This window comes from Ursus americanus, chromosome 8 (assembly GCF_024610735.1).
Source record: "Ursus americanus isolate L20-20 chromosome 8, mUrsAme1.1.p, whole genome shotgun sequence".
NCBI lineage: Eukaryota > Metazoa > Chordata > Mammalia > Carnivora > Ursidae > Ursus > Ursus americanus.
The window spans coordinates 4,845,297-4,870,065 of NC_142134.1; the positions used below are offsets into that span (position 1 = coordinate 4,845,297).

At 41.6% G+C, this 24,769-nt stretch overlaps 1 protein-coding gene across 1 annotated transcript in view; it reads right to left on the reverse strand.

Annotated features, from left to right (window-relative positions):
- The window catches only part of C8H4orf17 (chromosome 8 C4orf17 homolog), a 42,501-nt gene extending 21,594 nt beyond the window's left edge, over nucleotides 1–20,907 (reverse strand). The window contains exons 1-4 of the mRNA XM_045792353.2: nucleotides 20,673–20,907; nucleotides 20,206–20,414; nucleotides 9,414–9,538; nucleotides 4,260–4,441 (exon numbers count right to left, since the gene is read on the reverse strand). Of these exons, the coding sequence (XP_045648309.2) occupies nucleotides 4,260–4,441; nucleotides 9,414–9,538; nucleotides 20,206–20,414; nucleotides 20,673–20,907 (751 nt within the window). The remainder of the gene's footprint in view (nucleotides 1–4,259; nucleotides 4,442–9,413; nucleotides 9,539–20,205; nucleotides 20,415–20,672) is intronic.
- Between the last annotated feature and the right edge of the window lie 3,862 nt (nucleotides 20,908–24,769).

Sequence of the window (24,769 nt, forward strand, 5' to 3'; positions counted from 1 at the left end):
CCCTATCTGTGTACTACATCTGAACTCTCATCATACTCCTATCATTGCACATAACACAATGTATTATAGTTATTTCCTTGTAGTCTTATCTCTTCCAAGTACACTGTGAGCAGAAACTGGCTTGTGTTGTGTTGTTAGCAAAGTAAATATATGTATCACAAATAGAGACTTTAAATTGACATTTCCCAGACTGAATAAACTTACTGATGATTTGATTTTTAAGGATTTATCTATGAAAATAAGATTAGATCTCACAGACTAGAACATTTGAACGTTGGTAAAATGGACCGTAAGAATTATCGTTGGGGTAAAACTAGAGAAATTAGTTGTAGTGTCCTTGTACTGAGTATGGGTTCAAAGCACATAACTGTTAACACTCAAAATAAAGCAGCTTGCTGCTCTTCTCTTCCTCATACAATTCCAGTTAAAATTAGCATGAATATCCTTGAAAGATTTCCAAAGAAAATGTTCTATTCAATTGAACGTATATTTATATGCGGACATATATTACTATACGCAAGGCTTTGTGGTAGACATTGCAGGGGATTTGAAAACAGTCCCTTGCCTGCCAACAGTTTTATATTGTATTATAGATATAAGATAATTCAAGGCAGAATGCGAATTAACATATACAGGAGTTATTTATAATTTACTTTAAAATATTTGAAAGTCAGAAAAAATATTATACTCAATTTGGTAGTATTTGCCTTCATAGGAAAAAAAAGTTCTAATTAAATGCAATGCATATGCACTCCAATGTTCATAGCAGCAATTTACACAATAGTGAAACTGTGGAAGAAGCTGAGATGTCCTTCAACAGATGAATGGATAAAGAAGATGTGGTTCATATACACAATGGAATATTGCTCAGCCATCAGAAAAGATGAATAGCCACCATTTGCATCGACATGGATGGAACTGGAGGGGAGTATGCTAAGTGAAATAAGTCAAGCACAGAAAGACAATTATCATATGGTTTCATTCATATGTGGAACATAAGGAATAGCATGGAGGACCACAGGGGAAGGGAGGGAAAACTGAATGGGAAGAAATCAGAGAGGGACACAAACCATGAGAGACTCAACTGCAGACAATAAACTGAGGGTTGCTGGAGGGGAGGTGGGTGGGGGAATGGAGTAACTGGGTGATGGACATTAAGGAGTTCATGCGATGTTATACGCAACTAATGACTCATTGAACATTACATCAAAAGCTAATGATGCATTATATGTTGGCTAATTGAATTTATACATAAATAAATATATAAAACAATGTTTTCTCGTACGGATTTTGAAAAACTCTGCCATCAGATTTTGCCAAGACAACAGATTCCAAGCCATCGATGACTTCTTTATTGTAATATCTGTTTGTTTTCTCTTGGCCTTCATTTTCCTGACCTTCTTTAGGAATTTGTCTTTGATGGTCAGTCACCCAGCCATTCTCACTGAATCTCGCTTTACCTCATAACCCTCTGATGGCTTTCTCTGTGCTGCTCATCTGGGCTTTTCTCTTGCTCTACCCCAAAGTTCAGGCATCGCTTCTCCGCTCCGCTGTCTGCCCTGGCCCATCCGTGATCCCTCTCACGTGGATGACTGAGTCAGCCTTTTAACTGATCTCTCAACCCCTACAGAGGGCCCTGTTCCTCTTTCACTTTCAGCTAGAACGATTTTTTAAAGAATGAAATCGCTTGCTCAAGGACACACAACTAGAAAGCTGAGGTCGAATATGAACTCTACTTCAAATTTATCAGAGGCTCTAAAATTTAATCTGGATGTAACGTAAGCTTCCTTCTCTCCTTCCACAAGAATTATCTCCCACGTGACAGGCACTCTAAGAAACGGAAATAAGTGGTGAGCAAATCAGACACATCTTCTGCTTTCAAGGAGCTCACAAATTCATAGAAGATGTTTGATAATAATCAAATAAAATATTTCAACATAAGCTGCAATAATTGCTGTAGCAGATGTGGGGGTGCCTCTACCCGAACCGTGCCTTCAGGACCAACACACTCATCTGTCCACCCGACAGATGTGTCGGCTACCGATGGCTCACGCTGAGTCCCTGTCTGGGAATTGCTCTCATTGTGCTCTCATGCACAATGAGAACTTGACCAGAGAGTGGTTGATGGGGTTACAAAGGCCTGACCTCCTTGCTTTAAGCTGAGACCCCTCTACAGAGTGGTGCATGGCTCCTTATGGGACTGACTGGCGCCTCTTTTGTCTGCATCACAGTTCAACCTCTGTCCAATCCTGCTTCCCTGGCCTCTTATACATGTTGTTCCTAAGAGCAGTCCCCAGTAAACCTCCTTCACACAAATCTCCATCCCGGAGTCTATTTCCGGAGAACCTGACCAAAGGCAATTGCTCTGATAGAGTACCATGAGAATATACTATAAGGAAATTTAATTTAGATTCAGGATGTGGAGCTTAGAATATCTCTTTTAAGGTACATTTAAACCAAAACCTGAAAAATTAGAAACAGCAAATAATGAGGGAGTTTTATTGCAAGAGGAAATACTATGAGTGAAAATCCAGAGGTGGGAAAGGTCTTATATGTTCAAGGAACTTAGGCAAGTCCAGTGTGGCATATATATAATGAAGATGGGGGAGGTGGGCGAGTATTGATAGGAGATGAGTCATAAGAGGCAGAGGCCACATCATAGGGAACATTTAGTCTATGTCAAGATAGACATTATCTTAAGTGCAAGGGAAGTCTCTGAAAGGTTTTTTGTTTTAAAGATTTTGTTTATTTATTTGACAGAGAGAGAGACAGTCAGCGAGAGAGGGAACACAAGCAGGGCGAGTGGGAGAGGAAGAAGCAGGCTCCCAGTGGAGCAGGGAGCCCGATGTGGGGCTCGATCCCAGAACGCCGGGACCACACCCTGGACCAAAGGCAGACGCTTAATGGCTGAGCCACCCAGGCGCCCCTCTGAAACATTTTGAGTAGGACATTTAAACAGTTAAATTTGATTTTAATATGATCTTTCTTGTTCTATGGAGAGTGGACTGGATGAGGGCAGGAGTGGAAATTGAGCAGTTAGGAGGCTACAAATTGCAAAAGTGGTAGTCAGATCAAGAGATAATAATGGCCTAGAATGGAACTGTAACTGTGGCCGTGGAGAGAAGTGGCTTAATTTACAAAATATTTAGAAGAAAAAGTGACAAAATCAAGGGAAGTATTGCAGGAGGAAAGGAAGGAGAGGAAGGAGTTCAAGAATGGCCCAAATTGTATAGTACCACTTACTAGTTAAGGTAGACTAGTCGGAGAAACACACTTTTGAAGGAAGATCCAGAGTTCAGTTTCAAAGAGCAAAATTCAAGGTGCCCATGAAGCATCAGTGCCTCACATAAAGGTCAAGCAGGCAGTTGACTATGGAGGTCTCGATCTTAGAAGAGAAGTCTGAGTTTATGACACACATTTGAAAGTATTTGGCCTATAGACGGTATTTGAAACTTGTTAATGAGTAAATGGGAATAGGGTCACAGTATAAAGAGAGAAAATGGCCAAGGACTGGACTGTGAGAGACTCCAACATTTACTACAGACTCAGAAAGAAAAAAAAATCGGGGAAGGAGAAGTCAGAGACAGGAGGGAAATTAGCAGTATATGGTACTAAAGACACTAAATTTTAAAATGTGAAGAAAGAAAGAAAGAAAGAAAGAAAGAAAGAAAGAAAGAAAGAAAAGAAAGAAAGAAAGAAAGAAAAGAAAGAAAGAAAGAAAGAAAGAAAGAAAGAAAGAAAGAAAGAAAGAAAGAAAGAAAGAAAAAGATGGGGAAGGCATGAGGGAAAGATGGAGGGAAGGAGAAATGGAGGGAGGGAGGGAGAGACAGAGGGAGGAAGGAAGGGGAGAAAGAGAAAGAAAGAGGAGAGAAAGTGAGAGAAAGAGGGGAAAGGGCTGGAGGATAATATAAATGCTTCCCCAGGGCTAATACAGCATGTAAATGCCAGCATGTCCAAGCAGTTTGTTAAAATATTGAATACTTCTATACCAATTGGTCAGTCATTGCTATGAGCTGTTTGGCACCTCTCCAGGTCCCTTTCCTAACAGTCAAGAAATCCCAGGATTAACGCCTGGCACAGAGGATGCCTACCGGCTCTGTTCTATCTCCAAGGCTGGCATCTTGTCTCAACAGTCAACGTCTGTGCCTCACCATTAGTTAAATATTTTGAATAGTATCCCTGTGTTTACCCACAAGAATGATCAAGGAGCCCAAATGCAGGGAGAGAGAGAGACATGCTAGGACCTGGAGTCACCTTACCTTTGATGTGGCAGACCCTCCTGGGATGAGGGGTGTGCCGGACTAGAAAACAGCCTCCATTTCTAGCCATGATATGACTGCCTTTGCTCTCAAACAGAAGAGCAGACGCCGGGGATTTGAGGCTCACGTCCTTGGGGTACTGGTTTGCCCCTCTCCACTGGTGCTGCAAAGGTCTTGGGGTTCTACCTCGTTAACCTCACTTTCAGAGGTGCTTAGACCCTGAAATCATAGAAGGACAATCATTTTGATGAGGGGGTTCTTGACATTTCTGTGCACATTAAACATTTCTTCCCTCTTTGCCCGGAAGTGTTCCTCTTGTCAAAACAATGTGAGGCTATTTTACTTTAGACCAAATTTTTGTAAACATTGAAATGAATACAGGCATGGGTGGAACAGAAGAATTTCTCCTGGAAAATTCAAAACCTTAAAATATGTTCTATGTTTAATTACATTTAAGGTCACTGTGTTAGCTTACCAACATAACGATACATAATGTGTTTATCAATTTTGATACAGTAAATGAAAATGAGAGCTTTAAAATATAATACCCACAAATGTGTGTTACATTACTGCACCTTTCATGTTACGATGTAATATGTATAAAGGGAACCTTTCATATTATGCTTTAAGACAACCAGCTTCTTAAATTTGTATCATCTTCTGAGAAGATAGTGACACCTAAAGGAGAAAACAAATCTGATAAAAAAAGATTAATATTGCATCTACAAATGATAAATTAGAGAACCTTTGGCATGTTATTATTTGCGATTTTCAGTAATATTTACTGATTTTCTATCAATCACTCAGCAATCATTTATTAGACACCTATAGTGTCATAGGCCTAAGGGAGCAAAGATAATGTTAGGGCTCTTTGGGAATTTACAATTATGTTGGAAAAAGTTTCTGGATTAGAAACATAGGAAAGAGTTAAATAAACTTTCTCTCTTTTTAAAGATTTTATTTATTTCTTTGTCAGAGAGAGAGAGAGAGCACAAGCAGGGGGACTGGCAGGCAGAGGGAGAAGAAGGCTCCCTGCTGAGCAAGGAGCCCCATGCAGGATTCAATCCCATGACCCTGGGATCATGACCTGAGCCAAGAGCAGACGCTTAACCAACTGAGCCACCCAGGCGTCCCTAAATAAACTTTCTTAGAGATGGCATACTCTTGGGGCGCCTGGGTGGCTCAGTCAGTTAGGCATCTGCCTTGAGCTCAGGTCATGATCCCAGGGTCCTGGGATGGAGTCCTGCGTCCAGCCCCATGTGGGGCTCCCTGCTTGGTGGGGAGCCTGCTTCTCCCTCTCCCTCTGCCTTTCCCCCTGCTTGTGCTCTTTCTCACTCTCTCTCTCTGTCAAACAAATAAATAAAAACTTAAAAAAAAAGATGACATACTATCTTAAAATTTAAAGAAGGATTTTTTTTTCTGGTGTTTGTTTATATTTCCTATCTTACATGGAAATTCATCATAGCAATACTGGGGAATATACATTTTATTTCTAACCACCACAGGGAGTTTTTCTGGTCAGAATAATTTCAGCATTAAAATATGTCCATGTTCTAGAAATTGATCTCAAGATTTTGTTTGGGCACACATTTTTAGTTCATTGACTACCTTTTTAGACCAAAGAATCTGTGTTCAACTTTTTCATGGTATAAATTCAGAGCGTATGGTGTATAAATTACAAGCCCTGTTGTCACAAAACATCTAATATTCATAAATTTTAAACTTTTCTAGGCTAAATAAAATATATTAAAATATTTTTAATTTATAAAGTACTGTTATCTAACAATAAAAAGTATATTTTCTTATTGTTCCTTATAAATAATTAGGAATTAGTTCTACCCTCTTTCTGTACCTCAAACTGTAGACTTACTCATTCTGCTTTCTGTGTGGGATCTTTCACACAAATAAGTTAGTAAATTCATTTTTATCTGTATTGGGGGAAAAAGGTACAGTCGGCAATTTGGAAAGTGGAAAGTACACTGAACTGAATAAAAATGAGATGTATGGTCCTGGCTTTGCCATTAACAAGCTAAGTGACCAAGGATAAATTCCTTTATTTCCTAGATTTTGATTTGCTCATCTGAAACCTGATGGGACTGATGGAGATGGCAGCTAGAATATTCAGCTATTCTACTATGTGTGTCTTCCGCACCTCGATCATTCTCTTAGGTTAATTTGAAGGGTGGCGATATACTTTACATTCTGGTGTTAAAGGTCAATAAACAACCAAGAAGACTCTTCTTCTTCCTATGAAAACTGCAGTGCATCCAAGAAGTCTGAAATTCATCTTGCTCTTATATTTAAAAAGGTGCTATAGTGCTTACTCTATATTCAATTATCTGATGTTATGACTTTATTGTTTCTATTGGAAGTTTCAAAATAATGTTAAAGGGATAAAGGCAATATGTAAATATTTTATCCACATATATCATTAAAAATTTTACAAAATCCAACATACATTATGGGCTACTGAAAGTCTGATTTAAACTTAAATTTTAGGGGCACCTGGGTGCCTCAGTTGGTTAAGTGGCTGCTCAGGTCCTGATCTCAGGGTCCTGGGATCAAGCCCCGCATCAGGGCTCCCTATTCTGTGGGGAGTCTGCTTCTCCTTCTCCCTCTGCCCTTCCCCCCACACCCCCCCGCTTGTTCTCCCTCTCCCTCTCTCTCAGATAAATAAATAAAATCCTTTAAAAAATAAACTTAAATTTTCAGAAATGAGGTAAATGAATAACTCAAGACAAAGTTGTACTTTGAATTGTTCTAACAAGTGATCTAATGATGAAAAAATAAAACTACCTCAAACCTGAAGAAAAGTGAAACTATATTTTGCCCCATGAAAGACATTGTTAAGAGAATGAAAAGGCAGCCCACAGACTGGGAGAAAATATGGTGAAACACATATCTGATAAAGGACTTCTATCCAGAATAACAAGGAACACTTAAAACTCAACATTATGAAAACAAATAGCCAAATTAATAACTGGGCAAAAAAGCTGAACGAACACCTCATCAAAGAAGATCATCAGATGGCAAAAGAGCATGTATATAAAAAGATACTCAACATCATTTGTCGTTAGGGAATTACAAATTAAAACAATGACATACTGCTACACACCCATTAGAATGGCTAAAATCCAAAATACTGATAATGCCAAATGCTGACAGAAACGTGGAGCAACAGGAGCCCTTATTCATTCCCAGTGGGAATGCAAAATGGTACAGCCACTTTGGAAGACAGATTGGAAGTTTCTTACAAAGCTACACACGCTCTTACCATCTGATCTAGCAATTTCACTCCTAGATGTCTCCCCAAAGGAGTTGAAATCACGTTGACACAGAAACCTACACATGAATGTTTATTCATAATTGCCAAAAAATAGAAGCAACCAAGGTGTCCTTCAATAGGCGAATGGATAAATAAACTGTGGTACAGCAACACAACGGAATACTATTCAGCAGTACAAAGGAATGAGCTATCAAGCCATGAAAAACATGAAGGAACATTAAATGCATATTGCTAGGAAGCCAGTAGGAAAAGGCTGCATACTGTATGATTCCAGCTATACGACATTCTGGAAGAGGCAAAACCATGGAGACAATAAAGACATCAGTGGTTGCCATGAGCTCCAGAGGGGAAGCGGGGGAGTAACGAACAGGTGGAATGCAGGGGATTTGCAGGGCAGTGACACTGGCCCATAGCATACTGCTCTAGACTGTTTGCCATCCAGGGAATTGTGACAGTGCTTCTGAGAGCAGTGTTTCCTTTCCTCCAGCCTCTTGAATCGGCCTGTATATTAGCACACCACTGGATTTTATGTAGACTACGTGACACAAAATCCTCAAAATCTGTGTTTCAGAAGCATTAGTAATCATCTAGTCCTAACCCTGGTCAATGTTACTTTTGAACTAGGCAAATCTGTATTAAATATTCATAATCTTAGTCCAAAATAACACTTACATACAATGTATGTTTAAAACAGGAGAACACATATCTGATCAACGAAGAGCTGAAAGTTACTATGAATTCCCAGAGATGTGAAGATCGTCATTTAGGTGATAAGTGCTGAACCATTTTGCATTTGCTAGGGGCAGCCCAAAATGTACACCGCTCAGATCTTCACTTCATTCGTTCTTCTGCCTAAATGAGGCCTTCTTCTCCAAAAGGCTTCCTTACCCTTCTCTAAAGTAGTTCCTACCATCTTCCCAGCCTCCATTCCATCACTCTCTAACCCTTACCCTCCTTAAGCTATGTCCATAGTGCATGTCGCTCTCTGACTTTTTTTTTTTTTTTTTTTTTACATTTCTGTGTTTATTTTCTGCTTCTCTCCATAAGATAGCATCATCACGTAGGCAGTGGTCTGGTCCAACCTCTGTATTCCCTGTACCCGTCACATAGTATATGCTCGGTATTTGTTATACGAAGTTAGTTTTCCACAGAATACATGTGGAAATAAATTCCACAACCTTAGTTTATTTTATTTGTATGATCTCCTCTATGACAGGTGGCTTACTTTAAAAGATAATACCCCATTACCTCAAAACAGATTTATTTGGCCTTCACATGGTCTTGAAAAGAAGATGAACCTAAGGTCCATGAACTAAAGCAAACCTAAACTGATTGAAAATTATTTTAATGACGAATTTAAAATTATACCTGAGGACAGTTTTCAAAGAAGGTAATCTTGTTGACGGAACTCAAGGTTGCTGATACCCTCCAAGCCTCATAATGGCTATATATTGAGCTGTCATTGATTTCCTTAAATCTATGCACTTGAGCTGGGAATTTTCAATTGGCAGAGACAGCCTAATGTCTAATGCTTCCAAAGGAATCTCACTGTCTCCCCCCAGTTTCTCCCACTGTTGCTCCAAGGAGCCCACGGGGCTCCCTGGTTGTTAAGATACGCTACACAGCTTAGCAACATGGTAACATTCCTTAGGGAAATCCAAATTCCAGAACCTTTCCACCTGCCATTCTTCTCAGAGCTTCACATACTCACAGTTTGGCAAAACCACATGGCAGCAGTGACTTTTCTGTTTCAGACATACCATAGTGTTGAGCTGAATGCAAGAGAAAGGGAAAGAAGAAAGAGAAAAGAGAAGGCAATTTCAGTCATATTGATACTTCGCCCCATAATTCTGCTTGAAAAAACATACCGTGCAGACGTAATCAAATTTAGCTCACCCAAAACCTCTGGGGAGAAAGTGTGAGTGATTTTAAGGGCATCCCAGTCATCCTGCTTGGTAGTCAGGATGTCCATGATGATGACTTGTTCAAGAACCTTAAAAAAAATCAAAATGTTAATTAAAATTCATAAGGAAACATTAAGTAATACAGTTAAGTCATAAAATTTCCAGTGAAAAAGTGAAGGTGGAATCATCTAGTAATTCCATATATGCATGCACACACACACACACACACACACACACACACACATGTATACACACATGTTGCTTCCAGCTATCAGGATTAGATATACTGGGACTTCCCTATATTTTTCTTTTCAGACCATATATGATTTTTAATTTCTGAATCACAGTCTCTGAAATCAAAGTAGATAATTTCTAAAGACAAATACTAATTTGAAACAATGCAAGGATAGAGCCTAATTAAGTCTATTTTCTTGATTGGCCCCAAGAATTAAAGGTTAAATATCTCCTCATGCCTATAACCCATTCAGGACTTATGCCATACTGTTTAACTGTATTTTATGGAGGATTTAAAGGATTTTCTAAGGTAATTTTGACATTCTGATATTTTCATTCTGCATTTTGTAATCAGTTAAGCATTTGCTTTACACGGCAAGTCACAGAGACTTACTTTCCCTCACACGAGAGAGTCCAATAGCCCAGAGTTGGTATGGAAGCCCCATGGTGTCATTATGGGTCTAGGCTTGTTCCACATTTTAGATTCATCTTCCTTAACACGTGGCTTCCTTCCTTGAAGTTAACTCTTAACCAAGGTGGTTCCTAAAGTTCCAGTCACCCAAATGGCTGCTCTGTCTCCAGACATGAAATGCATAGTTCAGGCAGAAACAAAGAGAAGGGAGGGTAAGCACTGACAACGACACACAGTGGCTATGTGCTTCCTCCGTAAAAGCTTTCTCATGAGTCCGAGACAATACTCTAGATGCTTTGATCACTTCTAGCTGCAAGGGGGAGAGAGAAAACGTGGCTTCTTCACAGGGCACATTGCCACTGATTTTTAAAAAAAGGGGCTCAGTTACTAACAAAAGAGGGAGATAAAGTATATTGGGTTGTAAACAGCAGTCTCTACCACAGATCCTGACATTCATACCTAACCTCTGTGGAAGAAGCGTCTATGCTTTCTGTGTGGTCGCACCTTTCATTAGAGAGAGCCAAGAGTCCATCAGAGGGAGACATATCCTTGGCTATGGAACTATGGGTCTATTATATTCCTTTTATGAAGACCTATGGGACCTTTCTTGTCTCATTACTGGGGAAAATGGTACAACTGGTTTGTTTGGGCACAGTTTGTAATAATTCTGTCAGAACCAAGGGACAAGAGGTTGCTCTGTTGCCCTGCTCAGGGCACATGTGTATCTTTGTTGCCTTGGTAACAGACTACCAGTCGAAGACACTCTATTATTTTCAGCAAAGACAGAACATAGACAGAGAGATTTCTTGGAATATGTGCATGAATTTTTTAATGGTGATTCGTGATTTTAAAAACAGTGTCTGGGGCACGTGGGCGGCTCATTTGGTTAAGCATCTGACTCTTGGTTTCAGCTCAGGTCATGATCTCAGGGTTGTGGGATCAAGCCCCACATTGGGCTCTGTGCTCAGCGCACAGTCTGCTTGTCCCCCTCCCTGTGCTCCTCCCCCTACTCACGATCTTGTTCTCTCTCAAATGAACAAATAAATAAAATCTTAAAAAACAACAGCTACAGCACTGTCTATGGGAATCGTAAGCAGGAAAAAGCTGCCAGGTTGTTCATTGTCCACAGGTATGTTGAGTATTGCTATGGACTGAATTGTGTCCCCCTGAATTCGTATGTTGAAGCCCTAACCCGTAATGTGACTATATTTGGAGATAGGACCTTTAAGGTGGTAATTAAGGCTAAATGAAGTCATAAGAATGAATCCAAATCTGATAGGACTGGTATCCTTATAAGAGGAAGAGACACCAGAACTCTCTCTTTCTCTCCATGCACACATAGAAGAAAGGCCCTGTGAGGACACTGAAAACAGGTGTCTGTCTACTAGCTGGGAAGAGAGACTTTACCAAAAACCATCTTTTCCAGAACCTTGACCTTGGACTTCCAGCCTCCAGAATTGTGGAAAAAATGAACTTCTGTTGTTTAAACCACCCTATCTGTGTTATTCTGTGTTATCACCAGCCCTAGCAGGTGAATACAAGTGTGAACATGCAGGACACTCTGTTAGGTCCGTTTTCTCCACATATAAGCAGTGTAGCCACATCTTGGAGCCGTGAACTGCTTAGACCTGTTCATCTTTATCTTCATTTTGCATTTTCCATAAAAATGCCAGTGGTGTCTGCTTAAAATATAAGAAAGTAATGTAAATAATTTATGAAAGGCAAAATGCTAATTTTAAATAATGCAAGAATAAAAGCTTATTTCATCTGGTGTCATGCCCATCCTATACTTTGTTCTGTCAATTTTGGAAACACATGATTCAGCCTGAAATTTGCAACAAGTATCTGCAATCACAGAAAAGAGTACTTTGTGATCACCAGAGCATAACAAAAGTACTGATGTTAAGTATAGTAGAAAGCATGCTAAATTAGTCTCCACATTTCCCCCCCTGGCGTATATACCCTGTATAATCCCCGTCCCTTGATTGTGGGCACACTTGTGAATATGATGGATGTCACTCCTGTGATGAGGTTACCCTCTATGGCAAAGATGAAGAGATTTTGCAGATATAATTAAAATCCCTCATCAGAATTTCTGTGAGTTCATCAAAAGGAGATTGTTTGGGGGTGGGCCTGACCTAATCTTCAAAGGAAGATTTAGGCCTTCCCTAAGATCAGACAAGCTTCCCTGCTAGCCTTAAAAAAGCAAGCTATCGTGAGTTCTACAGCTGCAAGGAAATGAACCTGTCAACAACCCTGAGAGCCTGGGAGAGGACCCCAAGCCGCAGATGAGCCCCCAAACTCAGCTGGTACCTTGACTGCAGCCTTAGGAGACCCTGTTCTGAGGACCCAGCTAAAGTTAAGCCATGTCAACCCTCCTGACACATGGAAACTGTGAGGTAACAACCTTGTCTTGTTTTAAGCTGCGAGGTTTGTAGTATTTTACTAGGCAGCAGTAGGAAATTAATACAATAAAATGTAACTTACGAAGACTATTCATAGTCCATACTCAAACATAAACACAGTATCTGTTTCACGTACCAGATCGTGATCTCTTCAAGTGAGGCAGGTCGTGAAGATGGCTCCCGGGACTGGGTCATAAAATAGGTCCATGTGTTCTCAGGGGTGTGTTAGAGTAACGGGCTGCGTGCATGTCCTTGGGTAGCAGGCCAAGCAGGTGGGAATTCAGCTGGTCTGCCCTGACGGTGTGGACTGATCGTTATCAGCTACGTCCCTTCCAAGTGGTTGGTGTCCATGCCACGTGAGTTGTCGGATATTTTGAATATCATCTCTCATTAGAGGACAATTTCTGTCTTCTCAATTTTGAGACATTGTCTAAAATTGCCCAAACAAACCAGTTCCTGGAAGGGAGAAGTGATTACTGCCTACACTTGACATTTGAAATGCCTCAGGTGGGAGCTCACCGGGAGAGCACGGATGTAGTGAGAAGACAGGGCACGAGTTAGGCCAGTGCGACACTTCATGGGGCTTTCAGAGGTTCGTGACCATCCCAAGACCCATGGCAAAACCTGTCACAATTCCAGGACCTTTCAGTTTCAACACACTACTGATACTATTAGTAATGCAAACAGGAGGCTGGGTGTTCTTAGGACCCGTCTGATAGAACAGAGCCTTAGCAGGAAGCCCTGCCAGCCCGCGGAATTAAACTCTTGAGAGAGTGAGAGGTGACTGTCTAAAGAGGGGTTAAGCAGAAGCCCTTTCTTTTGACTGTTTTTGCCAAGATCCATAAGTGAATGCAAGCGAATGTGAGTGTGCATGTGTGCCCACGCGTAGGGGACGTGCGGTGAGACGAGGCAGGTGTCCACCATGATCACTTCGCTCTTGTGACCCTGCACGTGTTTTGTGTGTGCTAGTTCACCCTCAAGGACATTTTGAAAACAAGTCATTTTTATTGGAGAGTGCCACGGGGCAGAATGTGAGTGTGATGAGAAAGACAGTTTTACAGAGAGAAACGACGGAAAGAACTCAGGCTTCTGCCTCCTTCTCAGTATCAGTCATGCTCATTGCTGTCTCTCCCTCACTCTCAGCTTTTCTCTCACTGTAGCTGAGGCTTCTGTGTTGCTGCATTTTAGTTTTTCTCTTACTTTTCAACTAATAGTGTTTTTATTTTAATAAATGTTTCACTCCACAAGCTGCATATCATTCTTTCCAGAATCTTCTCTGAAAAACTATGGGCCAGACATTGTGCAAAGTGTTGGACATAGTTGTAAACAAAAAAAAACCCTGATGGCTCCTTTCTTCAGAAAGCTCAAACACAGACTCAAACACATCAACCTATATCATCTCCCAGCTTGTCCATCAAATACTAACTGTTCTAAAAGCATGTCCGTAGAGGAATCAAGATTTGTCCGTCCAGGTCAATTCCGGGGGAGATGATGAGGAGGCGTATCCTAAGTTCTCCTTGTCACGTAGATACTCCTAGTGTCAATAACCCAGATAATAACCTGAAGAGTGGAGAGACTCTCTACAGCTAAATGTAGAGAAGAGGCCACATCAAAGAGGGTGGGAAGGGGAGAGACACGGTAGGGAGCCAAACTGACCAGTAAGACCGTCCGTGGGCAGGAGGGACACCATGGGTGCAGAGAGGAGAGAGGAGCGGGCCTCACAGTAGGCACCCCTGGTGTGGGGGACCCACACTGGGAAGACAAATCCTCAGAACATTTGGCTTTGAAAACCACAGGGGCTTAACTTCCCAAGTTTTTATAATCAGTGGAGCTTAACACCTGGAACTTTAAAATTCATCAGGCTCAGCCAGAGGCTGCTAGGAAACAGAGTCCCTACCCTTAAAGAGACAGCAAAACAAATATCCCTGCTGAGACACAGCATCGGAGTAGCAGTTTGAAAAATACGTGGGGTATAAGAGAGGGAGTTTTGTTTACTAATCTCAGAAAGTGTGCTGGAAACGTAAGGATCTTTGGGAAACTTCTCTAAGAAGCAAAGAACTGGCAGGCACCATTTTCCTCCACCCCACTCCAACCCAGATACATGGACACCTGCAAGAACCAACACAGTGTGAACATTCTCCACTTAACTTGCTAATAGTGTGCTCCCACCATCCCTGCTCCCACATTCTCCTGAAGACCTAACCCTCCAATCTGGTAGTTCTCTAAAGAGGCTACAAGTCCCCTCTCACATCAGACCAGCACAAACCTTGCTCACACCATGCACCCTGTCTCTGGGTTCTCCCATGGACTCCCCAATATGCCCTTGGCAGGGATCCCTCCAAAGGGGCACCACAAGCATGGCAGTGTGCAAAGCAGCCCTGGTGGGGGCCAATACCACTCCAAAATGACTCTTGCCCTGGGGAGAGGGGAAGATAACCACACACACAGCAGTGGGCTAGGGGCAGACATCTGGTCTGACTGCAAGCGTCTCAGGGGACGGCAAAGGGGAAAGAGCCCTGCATTTTGCTGTTACTGTATCTCTGGCAAACACCTGGTCTGACCCAAGTCGAGCACAAGGTGGGCCCAGATGGACCCACTAACCGGACCAAACCCTGCCCACAATAGGCAAAGAAAGCCATTGCAGACAACTGGACTAAAGGCAAATGCGGCTCCGACACAAAAGTAGGGAGCACGCAACACACAGCAGACACCCCTGAAATCCTGGGTTCTCGTGACAGCGGACATTGCAGTGCGGGGCACTACAGGATTTCTTCATTAGGCCACTATTTAGCAGGAGATGTTGCTGACTTTCCTAAAATACAGAAACAGACACACAGAGTTTGACAAAATGAGGAGACAGAGGAATATGTCCCAAATGAAAGACCAGGACAAAATCACAGCAAAAAAGCCAAATGAAATGGAGATGAGTGATACGCCCGATAAAGAATTTAGAGTAATGGTCATAAAGATGCTCACCAGACTTGAGAAAAGAGCGGAGGACCTCAGCGGGACCCTCAACAAAGAGATAGAAAACATAAAAAAGAGCTAATCAGGGATGAAGAACTCAATAATTGAAAGTAAAAATATACTAGGGAGGGGCACCTGAGTGATGCAGTCCATTAAGTATCTGACTCTTGGTTTCGGCTCAGGTTGTGATCTCAGGGTTGTGAGATTGAGCCCCAAGCCAGGCTCCACGCTCTGTGCCTGGTGTGGAGTCTGCTTGAGTTTCTCTCTCTCCCCCCTGCTCTCTTGCTCTCTCTCTAAAAATAATAAATAAATCATTTTCAAAAAATATACTAGAGGGAATAAATAGTAGACTAGAAGAAGCAGAATGGATTAGTGACCTGGAGGACAGAGTAATGGATAGCACCCAACATAGGAGCACCTAAACACATAGAACAGCTGATAACAAACACAAAGGAGGGGCACCTGGGTGACTCGGCTGAGCACCCGACTCTTGGTTTCTGTTTAGATCATGATCTCAGGGTTGTGCGACTGAGCTCCGCATATGGCTCTGTGCTCAGCAGGGAGTCTGCTTGGAATTCTCCCTCCCTCTGTCCCTCCTCTTGCTTGTGCCCTCTCTCTCTCAATTAATTAATTAATTAATTTGTTAGTTAATTAAAATAAATTTTCAAAACATAAAGGAAGTAATCAATAGTAATACAGTAATAGTAGGGGAATTAAACACCCCACTTACATCAATAGATAGATCAGCCAAACAGAAAATCAACAAGGAAACAGTGGCTTTGAATGACACATTGGATCAGATGAATTTAGCAGATATGTTCAGAAAATTCCATCGTAAAACAGCAGAATACACATTCTTTTCAAGTGCACATGGAACATTCTCCGGATTAGATCACATTAGGCCACAAAACAAGTCTCAACAAATTAAAAAAGATTGAAGTCATGCTATGCATCTTTTGTGACCACAATGCTATAAAACTAGAAATGAACCACAAGAAAAAATCTGGAGAGAGCACAAATATATGGAGATTAAGTAACATGCTACTAAGCAATGAATGAGTCAACCAAAAAATCAAATAAAAAATACATGGAGACAAATGAACATGAAAACCCAACAGCCCAAAATGGGATGCAGCAAAAGCTGTTCTAAGAGGGAAGTTTATAGTAACACAGGCCTACTTCACGAAGCAAGAAAAATCTCAAATAAACAACCTGAAATTACACCTAAAGGAGCTAGAAAAAGAAGAACAAACAAAACCCAAAACCAGTAGAAGGAAGGAAATAATAAAGATTAGAGCAGAAATAAATGAAATAGAAACTAAAAAAACAAAAAACAAAAACAAACAAAAAAACCCCAATAGAACAGATCAATAAAACCAGGAGCTGTTTCCTTCATAAGATCAACAAAATTGATAAAATTTTAGAAAGACTCATAAAAGAGAGAGAGAGAGAGAGACAGAGGACTCAAATAAACAAAATCAGAAATGAAAGACGACAAATAACAACTGACATCACAGAAATACAAAGGATTGTAAGAGAAGTTTATAAAACATTATATGCCAACAAACTGGACAACCTAAAAGAAATAGATAAATTCATAGAAACATATAAACCACCAAAACCAAATCAGGAAGAAAAAAAATTTGAACAAACTGATTGCTAAGCAATGAAATTAAAACAGTAATCAAAAATTTTCCGAAAGTCTAGGATCAGATGGCTTCACAAGTGAATTCTACCAAGCATTTAAAGAAGAGTTAATACCTACTCTTCTCAAACTCTTCCAAAAAATACAATGGGAAGGAAAAACAAAACTGGATGTATCAAAATCCCAGATTTCAAGATATATTACAAAGCTGTAGTAATGAAAACAGTATGGTCCTGGCAATTTTCTAGGAAAAGAAGCTGAGCTAAGGACCAAGGAGGCATGCCGCCAAGTGTTCAATTCAGTATTACCTTAATCACTAGGTTTCTGCATTGTATAAAGGAGCGCTGGAAAGCCCAACATATCTCTAGATTGGCTGATATCTAGTGATTTGGAGACAGCCTGGACATTGCAGGAAAAGTAATTTTTTACTTAGTATTCTTTTTTTTTTTAATTTTATTTATTTATTCGACAGAGATAGAGACAGCCAGCGAGAGAGGGAACACAAGCAGGGGGAGTGGGAGAGGAAGAAGCAGGCTCGTAGCGGAGGAGCCTGATGTGGGGCTCGATCCCATAACGCCGGGATCACGCCCTGAGCTGAAGGCAGACGCTTAACCGCTGTGCCACCCAGTCACCCCTACTTAGTATTCTTTATCTTCTTAAAGGTAATTACAAACCAGTGCTCTTGTTTATTGGATAAATTAGGGAGTCACTTATGTTCACAACTTCTTTTTTGGTTTCAAAGGTGGGATAGTAGGTTACTATTTGTTATGAGCATACATGCTTGTAATTCTCGTTTCTTTACCATGAGAGTAAGGAAATAGTGAAAGTTAACTTCTAAAGTTCTCATTATTTTAACAATTCTTATTAATTTTTATTTTGAAATAATTGTAGACATACAGAAAAATTACAAAGATAGCACATAATGTTTCTAAATACCCTTTAACCAAGTTACTCCTAATCTTCCATTACTATTGGTAAATTTGTTACAACTAAGGAACCTACGTTAGTACATTACTATCAACTGAACTTCAGGCTTCATTCAGATTTCAACAGCTTTCCCACTAGTGTCTTGTTCTGTTTCAATATTCAATCCAAGATGCCACATTACACTTTGGACAAGCTGGGATATGACTTGTGCAAGGTAGGGATTACAAATTTTTAACACAGTTTTACTGAAATATGATCGATATCCGAAAAAACTGCATGTATTTAATGTATATAATCTGATGAATTTGGACTATGCAAACACCCCTAAAATCACCATCATGATCGAAGTAATACACTTCTCCATCACCTCCAAAAGTTTCCTCATTCCATTCTTGTTGTTGCTACTCTTGTTATGATAAGAACATTTAACATGAGATCTACACTTGCAATAGATTTTTATGCACAATATAGTATTATTGTTATACAGGCATCATGTTGTACAGAAGTTCTGTAGAACTTACTCATCTTTCACAACTGAAATTTTATACCCATTAACAACTCCCCCCCCCGCCCCGTTATTCCTCCCTGCAGCCCGTGGCAACAGCATTCCACTCTGCTTCTGTGAGTTTGATTTTTTAAGAGACCTCATGCAGTGGAATCATGCAGTATTTGTCCTTCTGTGATTGGATTATTTCATTTAGCATGATCTTCTCCAGTTTCACCCACGTTGTTGCGTATGGTCGATATCTTTTCTTGAGACTGAATAATATTCCATTGTATGGAAATACCACATCACAGTTTATTTCTCCATTTATCCATCAATGAACATAAGGGTGGTTTCCATGTCTTGACTATTGTGAATAAAGCTGTTTTAAAAAGAGACAATCCCTGGGGTACCTGGATAGCTCAGTAGGTTAAGTGTCTCACTCTTGGTTTTTGCTCAGGTCATGATCTAAGGGTCCTGGGATCGAGACCCATGTTGGGCTCTCTCTTCATCAGGGAGTCTGTTTGTCTCCCTCTCTCTCTGCCCTACCCCCTGCTCACTCTCTCTCTCTCTCTTAAATAAATGGATAAATCTTTAAAAAAAAAACACACACACACACAATCTCTACCTTGAACACGTGGGAAGATTCCAGAGAAATCTGGGTCCTCTCATCTCACACTGTCTCTGGATTACACTATAGAAAATAGTTCATTAGATTAGCTTAGTTAAGTTAAGATTAGCTTAGCTAGTTAAGATCTTGGAAAGGATAAAAAGTTAATGTGACTTAAGACAGGCGTATTTTGAGTAGTCATGTGACAAGAGAGGAAGAGACTGGGCAGTATGATGTATAACCTGGTCCCAGGATAAAGTGAGAGGGGTGCCTGAGGAGGGCAGAAGACCCCAGCATGAGCAGGTGGGCCGGGCTGGGGCAGGCAGGGGTGTCCATCTCTCTCCCATACTAGAGGGGAGCCTATGAGCACTAGGACCTGTGTCTCCTCCTCTTCCTCTTCCTCAGTGGGACTGGCACATAGCAGCACAGCACATACTGCCTGTGGATTGCTGGTTGAAAGGGAATGTTCTAGAGAAGAATCTGATAGCAGCATAAAGGTGGGTGAAGTCTGAGAAAGGCAGGGCGGGGAAAAGGGAGGAATGTGAGCGGGCCTTAACAGGAGAATGAAAGAGACAGGAATGGAACCGGCAGTGATCGAAACAGAGGCATAGCGGAGACAGAGAGGGGGAAGAGCGGATTAGTAATGGACAGAGAAAGGAAGCAAGGAAAAGTGCAGAGGTTGCTGCTGGGTAAGAGCACTTCTCTCTTGGTTCAGGCTGAGGAAGTCCACGTCCCCAGAGTACGTAGGGGGGAAAGGAGGGACAATGGAACACACAGTAAATGGCCCCCATTAACGGTGCTTCATCTGTGCCAAACCTTTATCTCCATCAAGGCATTTAATCCTCAAGATACTTTAGGAAACAAGCGTTACTACCTACATTGTAGCGAGCAGGAAACTGTCAGCCAGGGAGATGAAACTGTCTTCCCCGACAGCAAAGAAGTTAAATCGAGGTCGGCCAGAACCCAAACCCGGCCTTCTTGCTGCTGACTAGTGGGCCCCGAGCCAGGCCCAGGGGTGCGGACTCCGCTCGGGCAGGAAGAACTGGTCATGCCGTGTGCATGCAGCCCTGACGGCTTTCTGTGCACCTGCGGGTTCCACGCGGTAAAGCGCAGGCCATCGGGCCTTGCCCAGGAGCTCTGACGACCGGCCAGGGCTGACCCCGGACGTGAGCACTCTGCCACTCGAAGTCGATTTTCTCATCAGAAAAAGGGGTCTGGGAGGACCCGTTTCCTTGTCTTGGCTGCAGAGGGCCCGCGCGTGTCGAGTCCGAAGCGCGTAGCCTGCCCGGGACAGAGCTACGTTCTTACAAATACACCCTTCTTCCCCCACCGTCTACTCCCTGAGTTTGCGGCTGCATCGAGCCTGTTAAAGCAGAGGTTTGTCCCAATCCCAAGTGCCCCCTGCTTCCACAGACCCCGGGGGGCTGCCAGCCCTGGAGGGCCGGCGCAGGGCACAGCCGCAAACCGGGTCCGGACCGGCACCTGACGTGAGGTCAGAGCCAGCGCACGCCGCACGTTAGAGGGAAAGGCATGGCCTGCGGCAGCCGGTCTGGCACTGCCGACGCACAGATACGCACCCGGTGAGCGTGCCTGTGTCCGCGGGAGTCTCAGAGCGTAGGGAGGGGAAAGGCAGAGTACAGAAGCCAAGAAGGAAGCTAGCAGCTGCTGCCTGCACACCAGGACGTGTGCTCAGTCCTATCACGGCTGTTCTCAGCCCTGCGGCGGAGGCTGGGGGGTGCCCCTTGCCGCTACGTTTGGGCCAGGCGGGGGGCATGGTCGGTGGCATCTTCAGCCCTACAGGCCTCTCTTTTTGTCATTGTGTTGAGTCTGACTTTTTTGGCCCAGTATTACATTGGTAAATGCATCCGTGTTGTTTGGGAGTGGTGGTAGTTGAATTTTATTTCTGTCTGGTATTCCATTATAGAATATGCCATAGTTGTTTACCTGTTTTTATTTTGATGGACGCTTGGGTTGTATATATATTCGGCTTCTTTGAACATTTTTGTGCGTGCATTTCTCTTGGACACATTTATAAATGGATTGCTGAGGCACAGGTGGTGTAATTTTAATTTAGTAGATAAGGCCAGAAGTTTCTCAATGTGATAGTTTCAATTTATGTTTCCATCAGTGGTATGAGGGTTCTGGATGCCCCTTATCCTTACAACACTTAGGATTATAATTCTTTTTAAATTTAGACCGTTCAGGTGGTAATTAGCGGTACCTAATTGGGAATTTAAATATTTATTAATCTATCTAGCTGAGGTAGAATTTCTATACAATAAAATTCATCTTTTTAAAGCTATAGAGTTCAGTAAGTTTTGACAAATAGGCACAGTCATTTAAACTCCACCACAATCACGATAGAGAATATATCCATTGCCGAAAGTTCCCTCATGTCCTTTGGCAGTAATTCCCTTCCTCCATCCCCATAGCCATGCAAACACTAATCTGTTCTGTGTCCCTATAATTTTACCTTTTGGGGAACATAATGCAAATGGCAGGTAGCTTTTGGATCTGGTTTCCCTTACTCAGCACAGTATTTCAGTTGCCGTTGCTGATTATATCGTAGTTTTCTCCCTTTTACTGCTGATAGTATTCCATTGTTGGAATATACTACAATTTATTTATCCATTTAGCCTCCGATGAATATGTGAAGAGCTTCCAATTTTTGATCATTATGAATAAAACTTCCGTGAGCACCCGTGTCCCCGTCTTTGGACAGGACTATGTTTTCATTCCCCTTGGGTAGGTGACGAGTACATGGCCAACTTATATGTTATTTGCCCTTTGGCATATAAGTGACCGAAAAATATGTATCTGGGCACTTCAATGTTTCCCGAGTATTTACTTATTGCCCGTAACTGAACTAAGTATATAACATACATACATTATTTAATATACTTACTTACATACAAGACATCTGTGACCCAGACAAATTCGGAGTTATACAAGGTCACACAGACCTTGTCAGAGCTGACATTCTAACTCGGACTTATTGAACTAACACTCATATTCACAACTTCTGGTCCACGCGGGAAGTAAATGTTACTCAGATTCCCGCAGATTAACTCACGGTATCAGCCGAAATCAATGATGGATGTGAAAGGGCTCCCCAAAGGGTAAGCCAATACGCAAAACTAGGTGTTGCTATTGTGGGCTTAATTTGCAGATGGTGCAACCCTTCAAAGGCTTAGCCGCGGCCCAGAATACGAGCTGTGAGAAAGACGCACATTTAGTGATTAAGAGCATGGGTTTTGTATTCAGACAAATTGGATTTTAATCCTGGCTCTGCCTTGTATTAGATATTTGGTTTTACAAAATTAAATAACCTCTCCTTAAGGTTAGATCTTCATTGGATAAAGGATAATAAAACCTACTGGATCAGGTTTCCATGAAGTCTGAAAGAAACAACGTTCAAGAAATAGGAAAAAAAAAAAAAGATCTTAAAATTTGTATGGACCACGAAAGACCCCAAATAGCCAAAGCAATCCTGAGGAAAAATAACAAACCCAGAGGTATCTACCACACTCCCTGGCTTCAAACTATACTACAAAGCTAAAATAATAAAGACGGTATGGGACTGGCATAAAAATAGACACATAGAAGAATGGAACATAATAGAGTGCCCAGAATTAAAATCCCACATATTCGGTCATCTAATATTTGAAAAGGGAGCCAAGAACACCCAATGGGGAAAGGATAGTCTCTTCCACAAATGGTGCTGGGAAAACTGGATAAACACATGCACAACAATTAAATTGGCTCCCTGTCTTACACCACTCACAAAAATCAACTCAAAATGGATCAAAGACTTAAACTTAAGACCTGATACCATAAACTCCTAGAAGATAATACAGGGAAGGAACTCCTCAACACTGGTGCTGGCAATGATTTTCTGGATATGACACCAAAAACACCAGCCACGAAAGCAAAACTAGACAAATAAGACTACATTAAGTTAAAAAGCTTCTGCACAGTAAAGGAAACCATTAAAAAATTAAAAGAAAAAATTAGAAGCTACAGAATGGGAGAATATATTTGCAAATCATATGTCTAATTATGGATTAATGTCCAAAATGCATAAAGAAACCCAATAGCAAAAAAACAGACAATCCAATTAAAAAATGAGCAGAGGATCTGAGTAGACAGTTTTCCAAAGAAAACACTCACACATAGCCAATAGGTACAGGAGAAGCTGTTCAACATCACCGATCATCAGGGACAAGCCAATCAAAACCACAATGGGATAGCACCTCAAATCTGTTAACATGGCTATTACCAAAAGACAAGAGATAGCATGTGTTGGCAAGGATATAGAGAAAAGGGAACCCTTGTGGAAAACAGTATGGAGGTTTCTCCAAAAAGTAAAAATAGAACTTCTGTATGATCCAGAAATACTTCTGGGTATTTATACAAAGGAAACAAAACCACTAACTCATAAAGGTAAATGCACATACACGCTCATTATTTACAATAAATATAGGCCACTCTTTCCAGTAGCCAAGACATGGAAGCAACCTAAGTGTCTATCAAGGGATGAATATACAAAGAAAGTGAGGTATATAGATACAATGGAGTATTATTCAGCCATAAAAAAGAAGGAAATTCTGCCATTTGTGACAACATGGCTGGACCTTGAGGGCATTATGCTAAATGAAAAAAGTCAAACAGAGAAAGACAAATACTGTAGATCTCACTTATACGTGGAATCTTCAAACAAACTAAAAAACTGAACTCATAGATAACCAAGAACAGATTGGCAGCTGCCAGAGGCAGGGGCTGGGGGTGGGGATCTTATTATCCATACTGTTATGCAATTTGCTTTCTGTACTTACTATCAGACGTGATAGATAGATAGTGTTTCACTTGTTTATTGCTGCTTAAGAACCCCCCCCCAAAAAAAAACCTCAGTGGCTAAAAACAAGTTATTTTTTTCTCTAAACCCTCTAGGTTGACTGGGAGGCTCTGCTAGCTTCCCCTGGGCTCACCCTTGCAGCTACATTCAGCTAGAGGCTGGGCTAGCAGACCCCACAGAGCCTCACACCTATTTCTGGAGTCTTCGTGTTGGCTGATGGGCCGGTGTCTTGGTTCCTGACACACGGCCTGTTGCCGTCCGGTAGGCTGCCGCAGCTCCTTTACCTGGCAATTTAGAAATAACAGCTCAATAAGTTACGTTGCAAATGAGCACTTACTATTGTAGCTGTTCCCTGAACACTTAGTCGCAGACTCTTTAGTGCTATTTGCTTTTTTATATTGAGATCTTGTCTATCCAACTAGATCATACATTCCTTTTTTTTTTTAAGATTTTATTTATTTATTTGAGAGAGAGACAGAGAGCACGAGCTGAGGGAGAAGGAGAAGAAGCAGGGAGGCCGGTGCGGGCCTCGATCCCAGGTCCTGGGATCATGACCTGAGCTGAAGGCAGACACTTTTAGTGACTGAGCCGCCCAGGTGCCCCTAGGTCATACATTTCTTAAGGAAGGAGATTTTTTATATGTCTTCTTTGTCGGTCAAGAAGCACTTAGCATACATAGTGTTGTTACAGGATTTCTTTTCCTTTGGCGCCCACGGTTCCTGGTCATGCAGCTATGAAGAATGAAGAGGTAGAAAGACCAAGAGTGGTGGGCAGCAAAGCA